A 15,954-nucleotide genomic window follows, 5' to 3' on the forward strand; every position below is an offset into this window, starting at 1 on the left:
TTTCTTAAATCAAGAAAAGTGTGTTTAACATAGTTTCAAGAGTACAAAACTCTTATTTCAAGAGCACCAGTTTTTGCTCCTTGCTGCTCACTATACAAACAGGTTTTTGGGTATGTAGAGGCAAAGCATGATATAATTTATTATTTAAGTGTTTTTCAACACACAGAATTACAACAGTATGAGGTGCTTTAATTGCCCAGCTTGACCTAGAAGACTATCGACACTAACCACACCCAGTATCTATGTACCAACTAACATATGGAACCCATGTGCCTGTAGACTACATAATGGAGCCATGCTACTGGTAGCCATCACAGTTGTAAATATTTGTACACAGATGTAGTTAATATTTGCCAACACTTGAGCATCCATGTAGATGAAATCAGGAAACAAGGAATAATGAAACTTGCATGTCCTCTGATCAAATAGCTGGTATGTCAGTTCAAGGCACAAGAGTTTCAAGGACATGCAGCAGGAAAAGCTTTTACAAAACAGCTACAGATTTAAACAGTTACAGACCGTATTACCATATATAGAACAATGTATACATTCCTCTATTACTCATTGTAATACAACCCCGGCCTACCTACATAACTTGCTTTTAGCTACCCACGATACCATTTTTTGATATCAATAAAAGTACATACAAGCATGCATGTACACATTACACTTAATATGTCTTTTCATCTGATGCAGTAGTGTGTGTACTGAGTGCTTGCATGTTCCACACTCGTGGACCAAAGTCTTCAGTGATCGTAGCAGCAGCATATGGATGATGAGTCTTGACACCACTTAGCCACCCCTGAAGGACTTCTACTGGTAACTGGCTAGTATGGCACAGTAATATCAATGATTCAGCCACAGCCAACTGTATTGGTAGAGTTACTGTGTACACAAAGAAAAAGATGTGATAAACTACTGTAAATTTTGCATCAATTTTCCAGCATACGTATTGATAGTTACATGCATATGGTACTGCACCCTTCCAGAAATTTTACAAGGGGTAGAGTAACCATATATCAAATTTAAGCACAGACAAAACAATTTTAAAAAAAATTTATGTACTTTATTTGCACACATACAAAAACGCATTAACACAAATGTATTACAGTGGAACCTCGATTATTCGAACACCAAATCGATTACTCGATTAGGGTATTTTTTCAACAAGTGTGTGCTTTATTTATTACAGTAGTTTGAGCAAAGCTCTGTATATAAAGTTCAATTTTACATACTATTCAATTATATGAACACCCTTTCCCACCAATTAGTCCAGATAGTCGAGGTTCCACTGTATTAAATTGTCCTAAAATTTAGTACACTAGTTTTCAGCACCAACTTAGGATAACAGATTTTCAGAGCTATAAACTAAATATAAATTATTGTTACAAGAAAAGATTTGCTGTCACACCTACAGGATCAACTGCCTGGGCCATTCAATCTGGTAATCACGGTTCCCATAAATTCAATTTCAGATGCAAGTGGATGGGAATTCAACAAGAAAGTAACAATGAGATGAGCACTTGCTGCATTTTGTAACATGATAATTTCTCACAGGTTTTTATTTGATAACTGCCAATTCACTTAAAAATGAACAGTGGTGAAATAGGATGTGAGTATTACAACATATCTATGTGGATAAATCCCCACATTGGCATGTTCATAACGTTTCATCACTTGGATATCTTTACATTAAATACACTAGTTTGTTTCAGAGTTGAAACCGGGTAGTTACTTTGGTAATCTGGGTCACATATTTTGTCAGGGTCATCCGGTTCTGACCCACTTTACAGAATATTCTGGTCTGGCCTAATTGAATCATAATTAATGAGGTATAGGTATATAAACACGTATCATAGTCTAGTACTGCTGCAACCCAGGTTCTTTTATAAGCCATAGCCACTAATCAGGATTAGTTTGTAGCCTTGCATGGAGCCATATCCATTTATCAGTATGTGTACTACTGAAGTCTGTAGATATGCATGAATCCATGTCTATTGCGGTCTGCAGGTTTACATGGAGTCATATCTACTAGTTGACTGTTATCATACAAGTCATAGTCCAGTCTTGTGGCAGGCCAGCTTCTTTCATGAGCCATGCTAGAGATATTAAAGGGGGCGCATAAAGCCATGCCCACTTATTAGGAATGCATGATATTGCATATGTGGAACCATACTAATTTATCAGTACAGTGTGCTGAAGCTTGTAGGTATGCACGAAGCCACACCCACTTATAGCAAACCTGTTTTGCTGCCTGTGGAACCACACCCAGTGGCTAATCATTAAGTATAAAACTTACCAATTAAGTAATCATATAGCAACCTGTTGAAAACAGATTACCCAAAGCATAGCTGACCTGGATTGCTCAGTGAGTCGTTGGGTCAACAGTACTGAGCTGGTTTCAATATATGCTGGTTTATTTACTCTTTGTTATAGGATAACTGATATGCACGTGTGACCATTCTGTATTACAATATTGTAAAAGTACACGGATAGGCTGACAGCTTTATTAGAGTATATCAATATTTCTTGAGTGAGTGTACCTATACCACTGTACGTGTAAGATGCATGGTAACCATTGCAATCATCATAAGTGCAGCTATATTATGCGTATGGTCTGGTTTGTCTAGGGAATCGATTGTTATAAGGAAGCTACCTACTCCCTAGCATATAGACCACCACTTTACCAGAAGCCATGGTACGTTAATTGGATAACAAAATAACATAAGCATTTCAAATAAATAACATAGGTGTTTGCAAGGTAAGGTACACTACATGTGATACATAAAATTTAGGCACTTTTTAATTGCTTTGGTATGCAGTGGAACAAGAATACACCAACAGATTTGCCTGATCATAGAAAACAGCTCTTTGTTTTGTAAAGGGCATGTGAGCTGTGGGCACTTGTTTGCAATGCAACACAAAAGCAAGTTTACCATCTTTATTGAAATGGCCTTCATTTGTGTGCACATGGAGGATATAATATGGGATATACCTTGATGGATTTGCCTATTCAACCGTCTTCAGTCATGAGTTATGATCAATTATTTAAACACTTGCAACATGTAGCTGCTATACAAATCAAATTTCTTGCTGTTTCAACTGTCTAATGCTATTTTTTTTTCACTCCAAGACTATTCAACACACATACACATAGCTTTGTTAGAGCTACAATTCGAGGAACATGCAAACATGAAACAGCTTTTCAGAAATCTTGAATCAACTTCATCCTACTTAACAAATATTCTAACCTTCTGGAGAACTATGAGCTCTTTGTAACAGAGAAGACAACATTCTTTGTAGTTGTCTTACTGACTGGCATGATGGGTCATGAGACAAGCCCTGTTTGCCTAGTGTACCTGTGACAAATAGTGATCTGCATTAAATGTAATGTATGGTGAATAATATTACCAATAAGTCGAGTGATGGCTACTATAACTGCTTCTGCTACTTCTTCACCCATAGCCTTCCTGCTCCACTTCTGCAGTAGTGGCCAAAGCTGCTCCCTAACAAGGCTGTCACTTATCCACTTCCACCCCAGGTACTTTCCCACTACTGCCAAACATCTGATACACATTTGAGTAGTATGAGATAATTGAGGAGCAACCCATTTTCTTTGAGTCATATTATCTGGAAACTTACATCTTAAAGAACAGAATGTTGCATACAAAATCCTCACCATATGACACCAGGGTAATGTTTGGACTAGTACTGAGAATCTTGACTAGGGTAGCAGCCAGCATGTGAATTGCTGAATCCCATGTCAGCTGTCAGTAACATAATGAATAAATGCTACCAGCAGAATATTTACATACCGGTTGCCACTTGCAAAAGCTGATAAATGTCTTGAATAGCTAGGAAAATATACGTGACATCAAAACAAATTCATGTACATGGGGTTGCCACTTGCAAAAGCTGATAAATGTCTTGAATAGCTAGGAAAATATACGTGACATCAAAACAAATTCATGTACATGTCAGTGATCTGTTGTGGAACCAAATCTGGATGTACTGTATTTGAATAATTAAAATGATGTATATCATGAAGTTGTGTGCAGAGAATATTCACAGATTAGTATAGAAAACTATTTCTAATATGATACAGTACAGAAAATCAATACCTATGCGGTAGTGCAGAGAAACAATAGAGACACAAAGGAGGGCAAGGATAATGCTGCATGCACTGTAGTTGCTATGGCTGACAAAAAGCTCGTCTAGGGCCAAAGCAATGTTGAACAATGAAGAAATCAAGCCCGTAGTGTACGTGGCTGGAGGCATCAGTTAGTTAGTTAGTCAGGAGAAAATTCAGTTAAATAGAAATTCTACAGAAACTTGTTGGAAGGGTTTGGGATTATTCTGCAGACATTTTTGGGCTTGATTATGCGTAACATGGTAATACTGTATGGTAAAGCAGTATGGTAAAGCAGTATGGTAATACCAAGAGTAAATAATGGAAGAGCCATTATTTACTCTTGGTAATACTGTATGGTAAAGATCATGAAGGTTTGGCCAAAACCAGCTTTCCTTCATAACAGCTTGGCAGTATTGGTTACGCATAATCAAGCCCAAAAATGTCTGCAGGATAATCCCAAACCCTTCCAACAAGTTTCTGTGGAATTTCTATTTAACTGAATTTTCTTCTGACTAACTAACTAACTGATGCCTCCAGCCACGTACACTACGGGCTTGATTTCTTCATTGTTCAACATTGCTTTGGCCCTAGACGAGCTTTTTGTCAGCCACAGCAACTACAGTGCATGCAGCATTATCCTTGCCCTCCTTTGTGTTTCTATTGTTTCTCTGCACTACCGCATAGGTATTGATTCATGGTAACGCATGATGGCTTCAGTGCAACTAGTGATAAACGTCCATAATTTTCATAGACTCTGGATTGATTGCAGGAGGTGCTTCTTGTACTATTCAGTGTAATGGGCAGAGTATACCTGAAAATGAAAAAGAATGGCCACTTCACTTCTCAGTAAATGATATTCGGGGCACACATGCATTTAGTCAGGGTTTCTGTAGTGATTGCATTGATTGTAGAGGCATTTCTTGTAATGTTCTTCATTATAACAGGTGGAACAAAGCTGAAAGCAAAGCAAAATGGCCAGTCAGTGTGTGTGTTAAGTTGTTCAATTAGCAAGCCCAGCCAGTACCATTAATTGTTTCCTTTAATGCAGTATTTTATGATTTTCAATACTGAATGCTGATAACTCATGGTTTGATGCCCACATTGTATTGACTCGGTTGGTTCACGTAATAGCAAAAAGTAAACAAGCAAGGGTAAGGAAAATTAGAAAATTTATACTTGAGCATAGATGCCTTTTTATTTATATGATCCCTACCAAGAGTGAATAAAAATTCACTCTTGTCCCTACTTAATACAAACTTTCTAATTATTCCTTACATTTGTTTTAATAGAGCAATCATGGTGGGATAACTGAGGTTCAACCATAGACATTATACAGAATGCAACAAGAGAGAAGAAACAGGCAGGTGTATAATGATTGAAAGGAACATGAAGCTAGCCCACGCACATTGTAAAACGTAGGGCATATTCCCTACCAAATTTTGTCTAAAAAAAATAAGAAGATACCAAGAGAGAAAGACTCCTTTTCTGTTTTTTTTGTGTATATAAACAAACAGAACAAGTTAAACACTGAAAAAGCATTAGTATAGTTCCTACTTACTAAGTGTGTGAATCCTTGAGGATCTTGTCTGCTAATGAGATAGCATGTTACCACCTCAACTGTATGGGGGAGCATTTGCTGCTCTAAAACTACACAACAACATAAACTCTGTACATATCAATAGTGACTTACCATCAGGGAGTATCTCCTTCATTACGTACAGCTTTGCATCAATCTGAAAAGATATTACAGTCGTTTAAATATCAATGCATTAGTAAGCTTGTTAATGCATTGTACATTCAATAACATATTACAGTACAGTAATTTGAAAAAAAAGGTAACCTAGCTAAAATGGCTGCGCATACATATACGTACTGCAAAGCGGATTACTTGTAAGGTCATACGTTGTTTTAAACCTGAATTATAAATGTTTCTACTAGAAGACATACAAGCACTAATGGACACTTTAAGCTAATTACAGGGGTTTACACATGTCACTCAGTAGCTCTACCTAGATATACACGAGAAATATCATAAACTATTTTGTACTAGCAAAATTGAAACAACCTCAACAGTTTCTCATAAATATAGCCCCCACTACATACAAGTGCAAGGGAAAAATTTGGAATTTTACAAGCTAGTATGAAATCCTAGTAGGGATCATTACCAAGGAGAGGGGCAGGGGATAGAACATTGCCATAACATTATCAAACATAGTCATATTGCCAACCGAAAGTAACTGATTGCATAACAACAATTGAACTGTTACTGTTGATGTGAGAGTTATAATCACCAAACACTGCAATTACTTCATAATAGCAGCATTTTCCCAACATCATGAAACTGCTGGTCACTGTAAAGTGTTAATAATAATAATAATAATAATAAAACAAACCATTGCAAACAACAAACCAAGTATCACTGCCAGGGCTTCATGAAGGTATTCTGAGCTGGTCAATTTTTGGTGAGAAAGTGTAAACCTCCATTATTCCTACTGTACTATACTTAACCACACAGTACTACCATAGTGTACATGTATGATACACAGTAGCTACATCATGAATACTGGAATAACATAACATACTTTTCTTGACAACACTAAAGGCCAAACTCCAACCACAGATTGTAACATAGGTAATTGGTTGATGGTTAGTGGACGCTCAGCACTAATCAAATCCAAACAAAACTGCTGCATGTAATGAAGTAATCCTCCAGCACGAGAAATTCCAGACAACACTCTAATAAGAGCACACTGCTTGTGAACATCAGAACGATTGTCTTCCAGTGATGTCATCACAGCTTGACAAAGTATTTCAGCAATATATCCAATCATGTTCTTCTGTAGAGCAGAACATTTGAGATCACTATATCTATTAAGTATCAATATGCACAACAAATTACACAATAGCTCTAATATGATGGTGCATGGCCTAGAATTGCTGAGTGTGCAATCAGGTAGGGATATATTTATCAGCATTAGAGCTTTCCATGTCTAACATGTTCTATAGTAAATTTCTAAACATAAGTTCAAACTTTCTAAACAGCATAATCCCTGGTATAAAGGAGAAAGGATGTCTGAAATGTCAGTAGACATTTTCAGTATAGCTCAATCTAGTTTCTCAGTTTGATCTATCTCTTCACACAATAGTCTACAGAATACAAAGTGACACTTACAAACTTTGGATTATGCCGTTCAAGGACAACAACCATGGCAACAAGTCGAGCCTCAAATTTTAACATTACAGCATGAAAGTTTTCATCCAGTGGCTTGTAGTGTGGAAACAATTTAGCATTATGACAGACTGCCTTGTTGCAACGCTCCTTCAACTTGAGAGAAACCACCTCAAATGATGGATGAAATGCTTCCAAGATAAACTATTCAGAATTACATAAATACAAACAATTATCGTATAATAAATACCTTCTTAAGTCCAATAGCAAGTTCTTCAACATCATTGACATTGCGTGGGTCAGCAAACATGTTCACAACATTATCAAAGTCTAACTTGTTTAGAAACATTCGCTCCAAGTTAGTCAGAATATCTACAAAGAAAAAAAGCATTTAAAAATTGTCTGTGTCCTATTTGAGTAATTAACCATACAGTACATCTCACTTATGGGACAGCTAGATTGTACAACCATTGAAAAATTATAGACAAATTGTACAATTACAAGGAAAAATTACAAGCTAGTACACAGCGTTACAATAAAAAGTGCTGAGACAAGAGAAATTATCACCTGACATGCAAATGTATACACTACATGTACAGGGCAGCACAAGAAGCCATTGATGCACTACACCTTCATGCTACCATAGATATACGACTCCTAATAGGGATTGGAAATGGTGTCATGCACCAGAAATAGGCTTGTTTTAAATGTTACAGGTAGTTTCCATAATTTGTATCGTATACTAATTTAATTGTCCCCTAATAAAATTTTAACGGTTTTGCGAGAGTGATTTAGAACCTAAGAGCAAAGTGTGCTACAATCCTATTAGCTTTGTTGCACAGTTTTGACATTAGATTAAAGCTTGAAAGACAAAGACAGCAGCTATGCAGAGTTAGGAGAACAGAAACATGACAGTACAACAACACCTAGCCAAGTTGTAACCAAGGAAATACGCAGCGTTTAGAACTAGAGGTGTGGCTTACAAACCATACTGTTCAATTCTAATGACCAATGGGATTCTAAAAAGCCACGTATCGTCGATACCAGAAGGTGTACACAGCTACTACAGGAACAGAAACATATCTTGGTGTAAAAGCGATACTGAAATGGCACGATATGACGAGCTTCTTCTGTGGGAAAGGCTAGTAAGTGACTTCCACCAAAGCAACTTGTATTGCCCAACCTTAGAGAACTTTTATATTCTACTAAACCTACACGGATTTTACAGTAAAGAGAAATGTTAGTATTTTCCTGCTCTTCATAGCGGTAACAAGCAAAACGCGCCTCGTATCTAACCAGTGACGTCAATTGTACAGGTAGCATACTGGGCGCGTGATGCCGTTTCCAATCCCTATTAGGAGTCGTATATCTATGATGTTACAAGCAATAGAAAAGGGACAAAATAAAAGAAGGACAAAGGTAGTCCATGATGCATACACTGTACACCTGTACCTCTATAGTAGCAGTATGCCAAAGGCATGTCAAATCCAAGCAATGTCTAAATCAAGCCTTAGCATTAGCGACCGAAGGTGATAGTTAACTTGAGATGGTGCCAGTCACTCAGTGAAAAAATCCAATATATATATATATATATATATATATTTTTTTTTTTGTAGTAACTCATCAAAAGCATTTTGGATTGCTCCAATCCCAAACCAATACTGCCAAGTTAAGGCTGCCTTTGGTGAGATAGTGCAAATCCTCATCATCCCTAATATTTAGTATTGTATGATGGTCACTCCAGCCCTAATTAAAACATTCCCACATAGATTTACAAAACTGGTTCATTTGTTATTCCCAATCTAATCAAAAACAGCGCACAAAATTCACCTGAATTGTCATTATTAAAATTTTTACCATTAACCTACCATCACAGCCATTTCTTGGCCGCCACCTTGGCCGCCACCTTGGATTTCACATCTTTTTTCACCATGGCCTTTTTGGGGCCGCACCTTTTTTTACAGCTTAGCTGTTTTTGATTAGATTTCACTTCTTTTTGTGTTTTTCACTTCTTTTCTTTACCACAGGAAGAAGAAAAGATGAAGCAGATGTTAAATACTTTAAATATTTCTGATTTTATCACTAAATGTACAAATTATATACCGTATAGCGGGTTATTTTTGAAACAGAAAATTTCGCACAAGGAGCAAAATCTGAATTTCGAAGGATTTTAATTCCAAAGAGTGCATATTTCGAAGTCCGGATGGGTTTAAAATAAACGGAAATTCGTGTCACAAAATGTGAAGATGCGAGAATGTTTGCCAAAAACTGACTTACTGATGGAATAATCCCCATCCCTGTGCACTGGAGAGAAGACTGAGGGAGTCTCGAGTGGAGTAAATTCACTGGCTCGATCGCAGCTAGCTATCTACCATAGATTCTAGGCATCAATTCCCATTCTGGATCACCTGTTTTCTGGTTATTGGCACATTAATGATACAGTTTACCCATTATCATTAGTAATACTGAGCTAAAACTCGAGGAATACCCAAACAAATCGCCATAAGTTGGATCGTTGCTTTCACTTGTGGGAATTTATTTTCGAAGAACAACCGGACATGGGAATTTATTTTCGAACAGAAGGGCCTCTTCGAAATATCCGAAAATAAAAACCTTTTGAAAATTACCAGCTATACGGTATATATATATATATATATATATATATAATACATATATTTATTACAGAACACTCTACACGGTGGTTTCTTTATAACTGAACACTCTACAAAGTGACTTCTTCTAGCTGATATTTCTACAGGGTGATTTGTTTGTAGCTGAACTCTCTACATGATGGTTTCTTTGCAGCTGAACTCTCTACAAGGTAACTTCTTCTAGATGATGTCTCTACAGGGTCACTTGTTTGTAGTTGAACTCTCTACATGATGGTTTCTTTGTAGCTGAACTCTCTATAAAGTAACTTCTTCTAGTTGATGTCTCTACAGGGTCAGCTGAACTCTCTACATGGTGGTTTCTTTGCAACTGAACTCTCTACAGGGTGGCTTCTTCTTTCTACAGGATTTGTTTGTACTGTAGCTGAACTCTCTACATGATGGTTTCTTTGCAGCTGAACTCTCTACAAGGTAACTTCTTCTAGCTGATGTCTCTACAGGGTCACTTGTTTGTAGTTGAACCCTCTACATAATGGTTTCTTTGTAGCTGAACTCTCTACAAAGTAACTTCTTCTAGCTGATGTCTCTACAGAGTCACTAGTTTGTAGCTGAACTCTCTACATGGTGGTTTCTTTGTAACTGAACTCTCTACAAGGTGACTTCTTCTAGCTGATCTTTCTACAAGGTGATTTGTTTATAGTTGAATTCTCTACATGATGGTTTCTTTGCAGCTGAACTCTCTACAAGGTAACTTCTTTAGCTGATCTCTGTACAGGGTGAATTGTTTGTAGCTGAGCTATCTACAAGTGACCTCTTCTAGCTGATCTCTCTACCTAGTGATTTGTTTGTAGCTGAGCTCTCTACAAGTGACCTCTTCTAGCTGATCTCTCTACAGAGTGATTTGTTTGTAGCCGAACTCTCTACAGGTGATTTCTTTGTAGCTGAACTCTCTACATGGTGGTTCCTTTGTAACTAAACTCTCTACAAGGTGACTTCTTCTAGCTGATCTTTCTACAGGGTGATTTGCTTGTAGCTGAACTCTCTACAAAGAACTTCTTCAAACTGATCTCTGTACAGGGTGAATTGTTTGTCGCTGAACTCTCTACAAGGTAACGTCTTCTAGCTGATCTCTATACAGAGTGACTTGTTTGTAGCTGAACTCTCTACATGATGGTTTCTTTGTAGCTGAATTCTCTAAAAGGTAACTTCTTCTAGCTGATCTTTCTACAGGGCGATTTGTTTGTAGCTGAATTCTCCACAAGGTAATTTGGTTGCAGCTGAACTCTCTACATGGTGATTTCTTGTAGCTGAGCTCTCTACAAGTGACCTCTTCTAGCTGATCTCTCTACAGAGTGATTTGTTTGTAGCCGAACTCTCTACAGGTGATTTCTTTGTAGCTGAACTCTCTACATGGTGGTTCCTTTGTAACTAAACTCTCTACAAGGTGACTTCTTCTAGCTGATCTTTCTACAGGGTGATTTGCTTGTAGCTGAACTCTCTACAAAGAACTTCTTCAAACTGATCTCTGTACAGGGTGAATTGTTTGTAGCTGAACTCTCTACAAGGTAACGTCTTCTAGCTGATCTCTATACAGAGTGACTTGTTTGTAGCTGAACTCTCTACATGATGGTTTCTTTGTAGCTGAATTCTCTAAAAGGTAACTTCTTCTAGCTGATCTTTCTACAGGGCGATTTGTTTGTAGCTGAATTCTCCACAAGGTAATTTGGTTGCAGCTGAACTCTCTACATGGTGATTTCTTGTAGCTGAGCTCTCTACAAGGTGACTTCTTCTAGTTGAACTCTCTACAGGGTGATCTTTTCGTAGCTGAAACTCTCTACAGGGTGATTTGTTTGCAGCTGAACTCTCTACATGATGGATTCTTTGTAGCTGAACTCTCTACAAGATGACTTCTTCTTGCTGAACTCTCTACAGGGTGAATTGTTTGTAGCTGATCTCTCTACATGATAGTTTCTTTGTAGTTGAACTCTCTACAAGGTAACTTCTTCTAGCTGATCTTTCTACAGAGCAATTTGTTTGTAGCTGATCTCTCTACATGATGGTTTCTTTGTAGCTGAACGCTCTACAAGGTAACTTCTTCTAGCTGATCTCTCTACAGGGTGAACTGTTTGCAGCCGAACTCTCTGCAGGGTGATTTAAATGCTCTACAGGGTGATTTCTTTGCAGCTGAACTCTCTACATGATGGTTTATTTGTAACTGAACTCTCTACAAGATAACTTCTTCTAGCTGATCTTTCTACAGGGTGGTTTGTTTGTGGCTGAATTCTCTACAGGGTGATTTATTTGCAGCTGAACTCTCTATAGGGTGAATTCTTGTAGCTGAACTCTCTACAGGGTGATCTTTTCATAGCTGAACTCTCTCCAGGGTGACTTTTTTTCAGCTGAACTCTCTACATGATGGTTTCTTTGTAGCTGAACTCTCTACAAGGTGACTTCTTCTAGCTGATCTCTCTACAGGGTGATTTGTTTGCAGCTGAACTCTCTACAGGGTGACTTGCCTGTAGCTGAATTGTCTATCAGATTAACTGGTTATAGCTGAATTCCCTACAGAATAACTTGCAATGTAATATAATTCTTTGATGGAGTAAGTTATAAACGTAGCCGAATGCTCTATTAGGGTGACTGTTCTATTAGAGTATCTCGATCTCGCATTTGCAACACATAGTTGGCTTTCGAATCATGACTCAGTGATTTGAAATCCGATTCTTCTGTACTACTGCAAGGACTTTCTGTGATGATTATTCCAGCTACACACCGACTTTCAGCTCATTGCTCTAAGCGGTTTGCCTGGTAGGCGTGAAAACTAATAGTTTTTAATTCATAAAAATCGATTGCATAATTGTGACACAGGTTGGGTTTTGTGTCATATCTCCATGGTCTTTATCTCGATTCTCTTCAAACCACAAAAAGGCACTCCTACGATGGTTACTCCATCTACATAGAAATTTTCAACTCATTCCTTCAAGGGGTTTACCCTGTGGACGTGACAGACCTTCGACCTTATTTTACGCGAATAATCGATCATAGCTCGGTGAATGTCCATCGGATTCCTACCAAAGTTGATACTGAGATCCGCCTTAATGAGCCCTCCAAGTGTGCCAAATTTCAGCCCGATTGGAGCACGCATTCGTGTTTTATGGCGGATTTTGCAAAGTGTGCGAAATGAAGTAGAAGAAAAAAAACTAAGAAATTAAAACGAAATTTCGTTCGCTCGTATCTCGGAAATGGCTGGACCGATTTTCTTCAAATTTGGTATGTAGACTCCCATAACTGGCCAGCATGTCTGTAGCAAATTTGGTTTCAATCGGATAAGGGATCACAGAGCTACATAGGTGTGAAAATTGCATTTTCTTTCTTCCTGTTAATATACTCACGGTGTGGCGCGCGGGCTTCTTGGGCCACACGACACACGATATCGTGTGTCTTGATGTAGATTACAGCAAAACAGACATGCTTGGTTTATGTACATACTACAACTGGTCAAATTCACACATGTACATACATATTCCAACAATCAGAAATAGATGTGTAATACATATGTATGCACACACACACATGCATTCATACACTTACAGTCCATAAGTTTTTGTTGGATACTCCTGATGATAAACTGGTGTTTGTCTACAAGCGGGAAATTTATATACAAGTCACACAAAAATGAGATATGACCTGATATGAACACAGTACCATAATGGCATATGTAAATCAAAGCACCTATTTGTGTAAGAAAACTGTACCCATGCAGTAGTATCACGTGATAAACTTCTCATGAGTGACGACTTACCCTGTATCACTATTGGAAGAAGGTGTTTGAACACAGAAAAACAGCTGGCTGGGTGTATAATAGCAGGAGAGGATACAGATCCTAAATGTACATTAACTTTCACCCATTATAGATTCCCTTATTCCACAGACATGTCTGTTGTCATGAATAGATAAAAGTAGGAAGAGAAACAGAATGAATAGTAACTGAATCATAGACAATGTAGATTGGGATAATCAAACTGATAGTCTGCTATGCCTACAAACACTGTTAGTCTGCCCCGTTCACACTATCCCGGGTTAGCCAGAGTGTTTTCAACTCAGGTTATTGAACTCATGTTGGCACTTGTTCACACTACTGTATCTGACACGAGCTCGATAGTGCGAGCGCCGAATAATAATTAGCTAAGACAAGCACACAAACTTTTGATTTAGGCACTTAACAAAAAGGCACTAGAATTGTAGCGAGGAAGCATACAACCAGTTGAAATAAGTCGTACAGTGTTATAGATGCCATGTTTAAGCTGTTTAGTGCTCCTTTCACCAGGAATATTAACACGTCATTTGAGCATAACTGTAGCAAAGTCTACCAGAACTATGGTATGTCGTAGCCTGAAGAACAGTTTTAGAGCATAGAATATACTGGCTGTGGGCCAACAGAAACAAGTTATATTGTTAACCTGAGCTGGTCAGCTTGGAATGCATTCACACTGTACCCTATCCTGGGCCAACCCGTGCCAGCCCACCTCTCCTTGTCATGCCGTGCAGGACCCGGTTCAGCACGGCTTGACTGCAATTTGTTTCGAGCCATGCCGTGCTCTACCTGGGTTAGAAGGTAGTGTGAATGGGGTGTAAGGAAGGTACTGTTGCCAAATCAGGTCAGGCAAATTACTTCTATTATCCCTGTTCTTCTTTTGCTGAGTCCTCATATAAGAACGTTGTAGTGAGCACTTGGAAGCATCCTCCTCCTCTTTTAGACCCCACTCCAACCAGCCAGGAAGAGCAGTCTCTACAATGTCACAATAAGCAAAGTAATACAGTGTGTAGCTTAATACTAAGATCACCCATTAGAACGATAATACATCCTCAACAACAAGGTGGTTGTAATTGAATAAAGTGCACACATTGGCTGTGTTTGGAATCTATATGTATAACAAGGTGGTCTTATTAAAGGCCCGTAAGTGCAGTTGTTATACTACTAAAATAACAGACCCCAGTATGTAAGCATTGAGATGTGTTCACTGTGATATATATAATTCTAACAGTGAAACCTAACTCAGCAATTTGCACCCAGTAGTTAGTTTTTGAAACTTTCATAGTACACAATCACTAACATCTGATGTTTAGACAATGAAATTATTAAAAGTGATTTTGTAAAAATTATTTATTAAGGTTTTACAGCACAAGTGTTTAAGGTCTGTTAGTCCAATGGCCTGTTTAAAGAAAAGGTGCAGAAAGGTGAAAAAATCCATGACTGGACTTGAAAAATCCTTGACTGGACCTGGGTTTTATATACTGTTATCACAAAGTATTGTACTACAGTGCAGTCTGATTATCATGAAATGATAGCAGGTTCAATAGAGATCACATGTACATTTGTAAAATTTTAATAGAATGTACACAAAAAAAAAACACTGCACCCTCTACCTCAAAACGGCCCTCTGGTGTTTCTTTGTGAGAAATATACTAAGTATCAAGTGACAAGGGTGCAGTAATTGTGTTTTTGACAAAAATTTGTTTCATTATGTTCTACATAATTTTGCTTGACAGGCATAGATGGTAAAAAATAATACTGGGATAAAAAGTAACAAGGCTTGCTGAATGAATCAATGCATGTACATGTCTGTAACTTCTTTTTGATTCAGTTCATGAAAAAGCAAACACCTCATTATGCAGAAAAGATCACAATATTTACCTATGCATGTTTGTTGCTGCTAAGTTTACCATACCTGGTCACTAGTATACCATACCTGGTCACTAGTATACCATACCTGGTCACTAGTATACCATACCTGGTCACTAGTATACCATACCTGGTCACTAGTATACCATACCTGGTCACTAGTATACCATACCTGGTCACTAGTATACCATACCTGGTCACTAGTATACCATACCTGGTCACTAGTATACCATACCTGGTCACTAGTATACCATACCTGGTCACTAGTATACCATACCTAGTCACTAGTATATCATACCTGGTCACTGCCCATACAAAGTTCCTATACCAGGAGTGAAATTTATCCCAAATTGTAATTCCA

General features: G+C 37.9%; 1 protein-coding gene across 2 annotated transcripts in view; it reads right to left on the minus strand.

Moving 5' to 3' along the window:
- Positions 1-604: 604 nt before the first annotated feature.
- Positions 605-15,954, minus strand: part of LOC136268917 (uro-adherence factor A-like) — a 28,579-nt gene continuing 13,229 nt past the window's right edge. The window contains exons 9-20 of one of the 2 annotated variants that reach the window (XM_066064391.1): positions 14,583-14,699; positions 13,502-13,549; positions 7,552-7,673; positions 7,305-7,505; positions 6,715-6,969; positions 5,823-5,865; positions 5,691-5,779; positions 3,816-3,854; positions 3,680-3,767; positions 3,412-3,630; positions 3,252-3,359; positions 605-885 (exon numbers count right to left, since the gene is read on the minus strand). In XM_066064391.1, coding sequence (XP_065920463.1) covers positions 671-885; positions 3,252-3,359; positions 3,412-3,630; positions 3,680-3,767; positions 3,816-3,854; positions 5,691-5,779; positions 5,823-5,865; positions 6,715-6,969; positions 7,305-7,505; positions 7,552-7,673; positions 13,502-13,549; positions 14,583-14,699 — 1,544 coding nt within the window. In that variant the 3' untranslated portion in view covers positions 605-670. Of the gene's footprint in view, positions 886-3,251; positions 3,360-3,411; positions 3,631-3,679; positions 3,768-3,815; positions 3,936-5,690; positions 5,780-5,822; positions 5,866-6,714; positions 6,970-7,304; positions 7,506-7,551; positions 7,674-13,501; positions 13,550-14,582; positions 14,700-15,954 lie in introns of those variants that run through there. The other variant, XM_066064392.1, reaches the window with a different exon arrangement.

Source organism: Dysidea avara, chromosome 10 (assembly GCF_963678975.1).
Source record: "Dysidea avara chromosome 10, odDysAvar1.4, whole genome shotgun sequence".
Lineage (NCBI taxonomy): Eukaryota > Metazoa > Porifera > Demospongiae > Dictyoceratida > Dysideidae > Dysidea > Dysidea avara.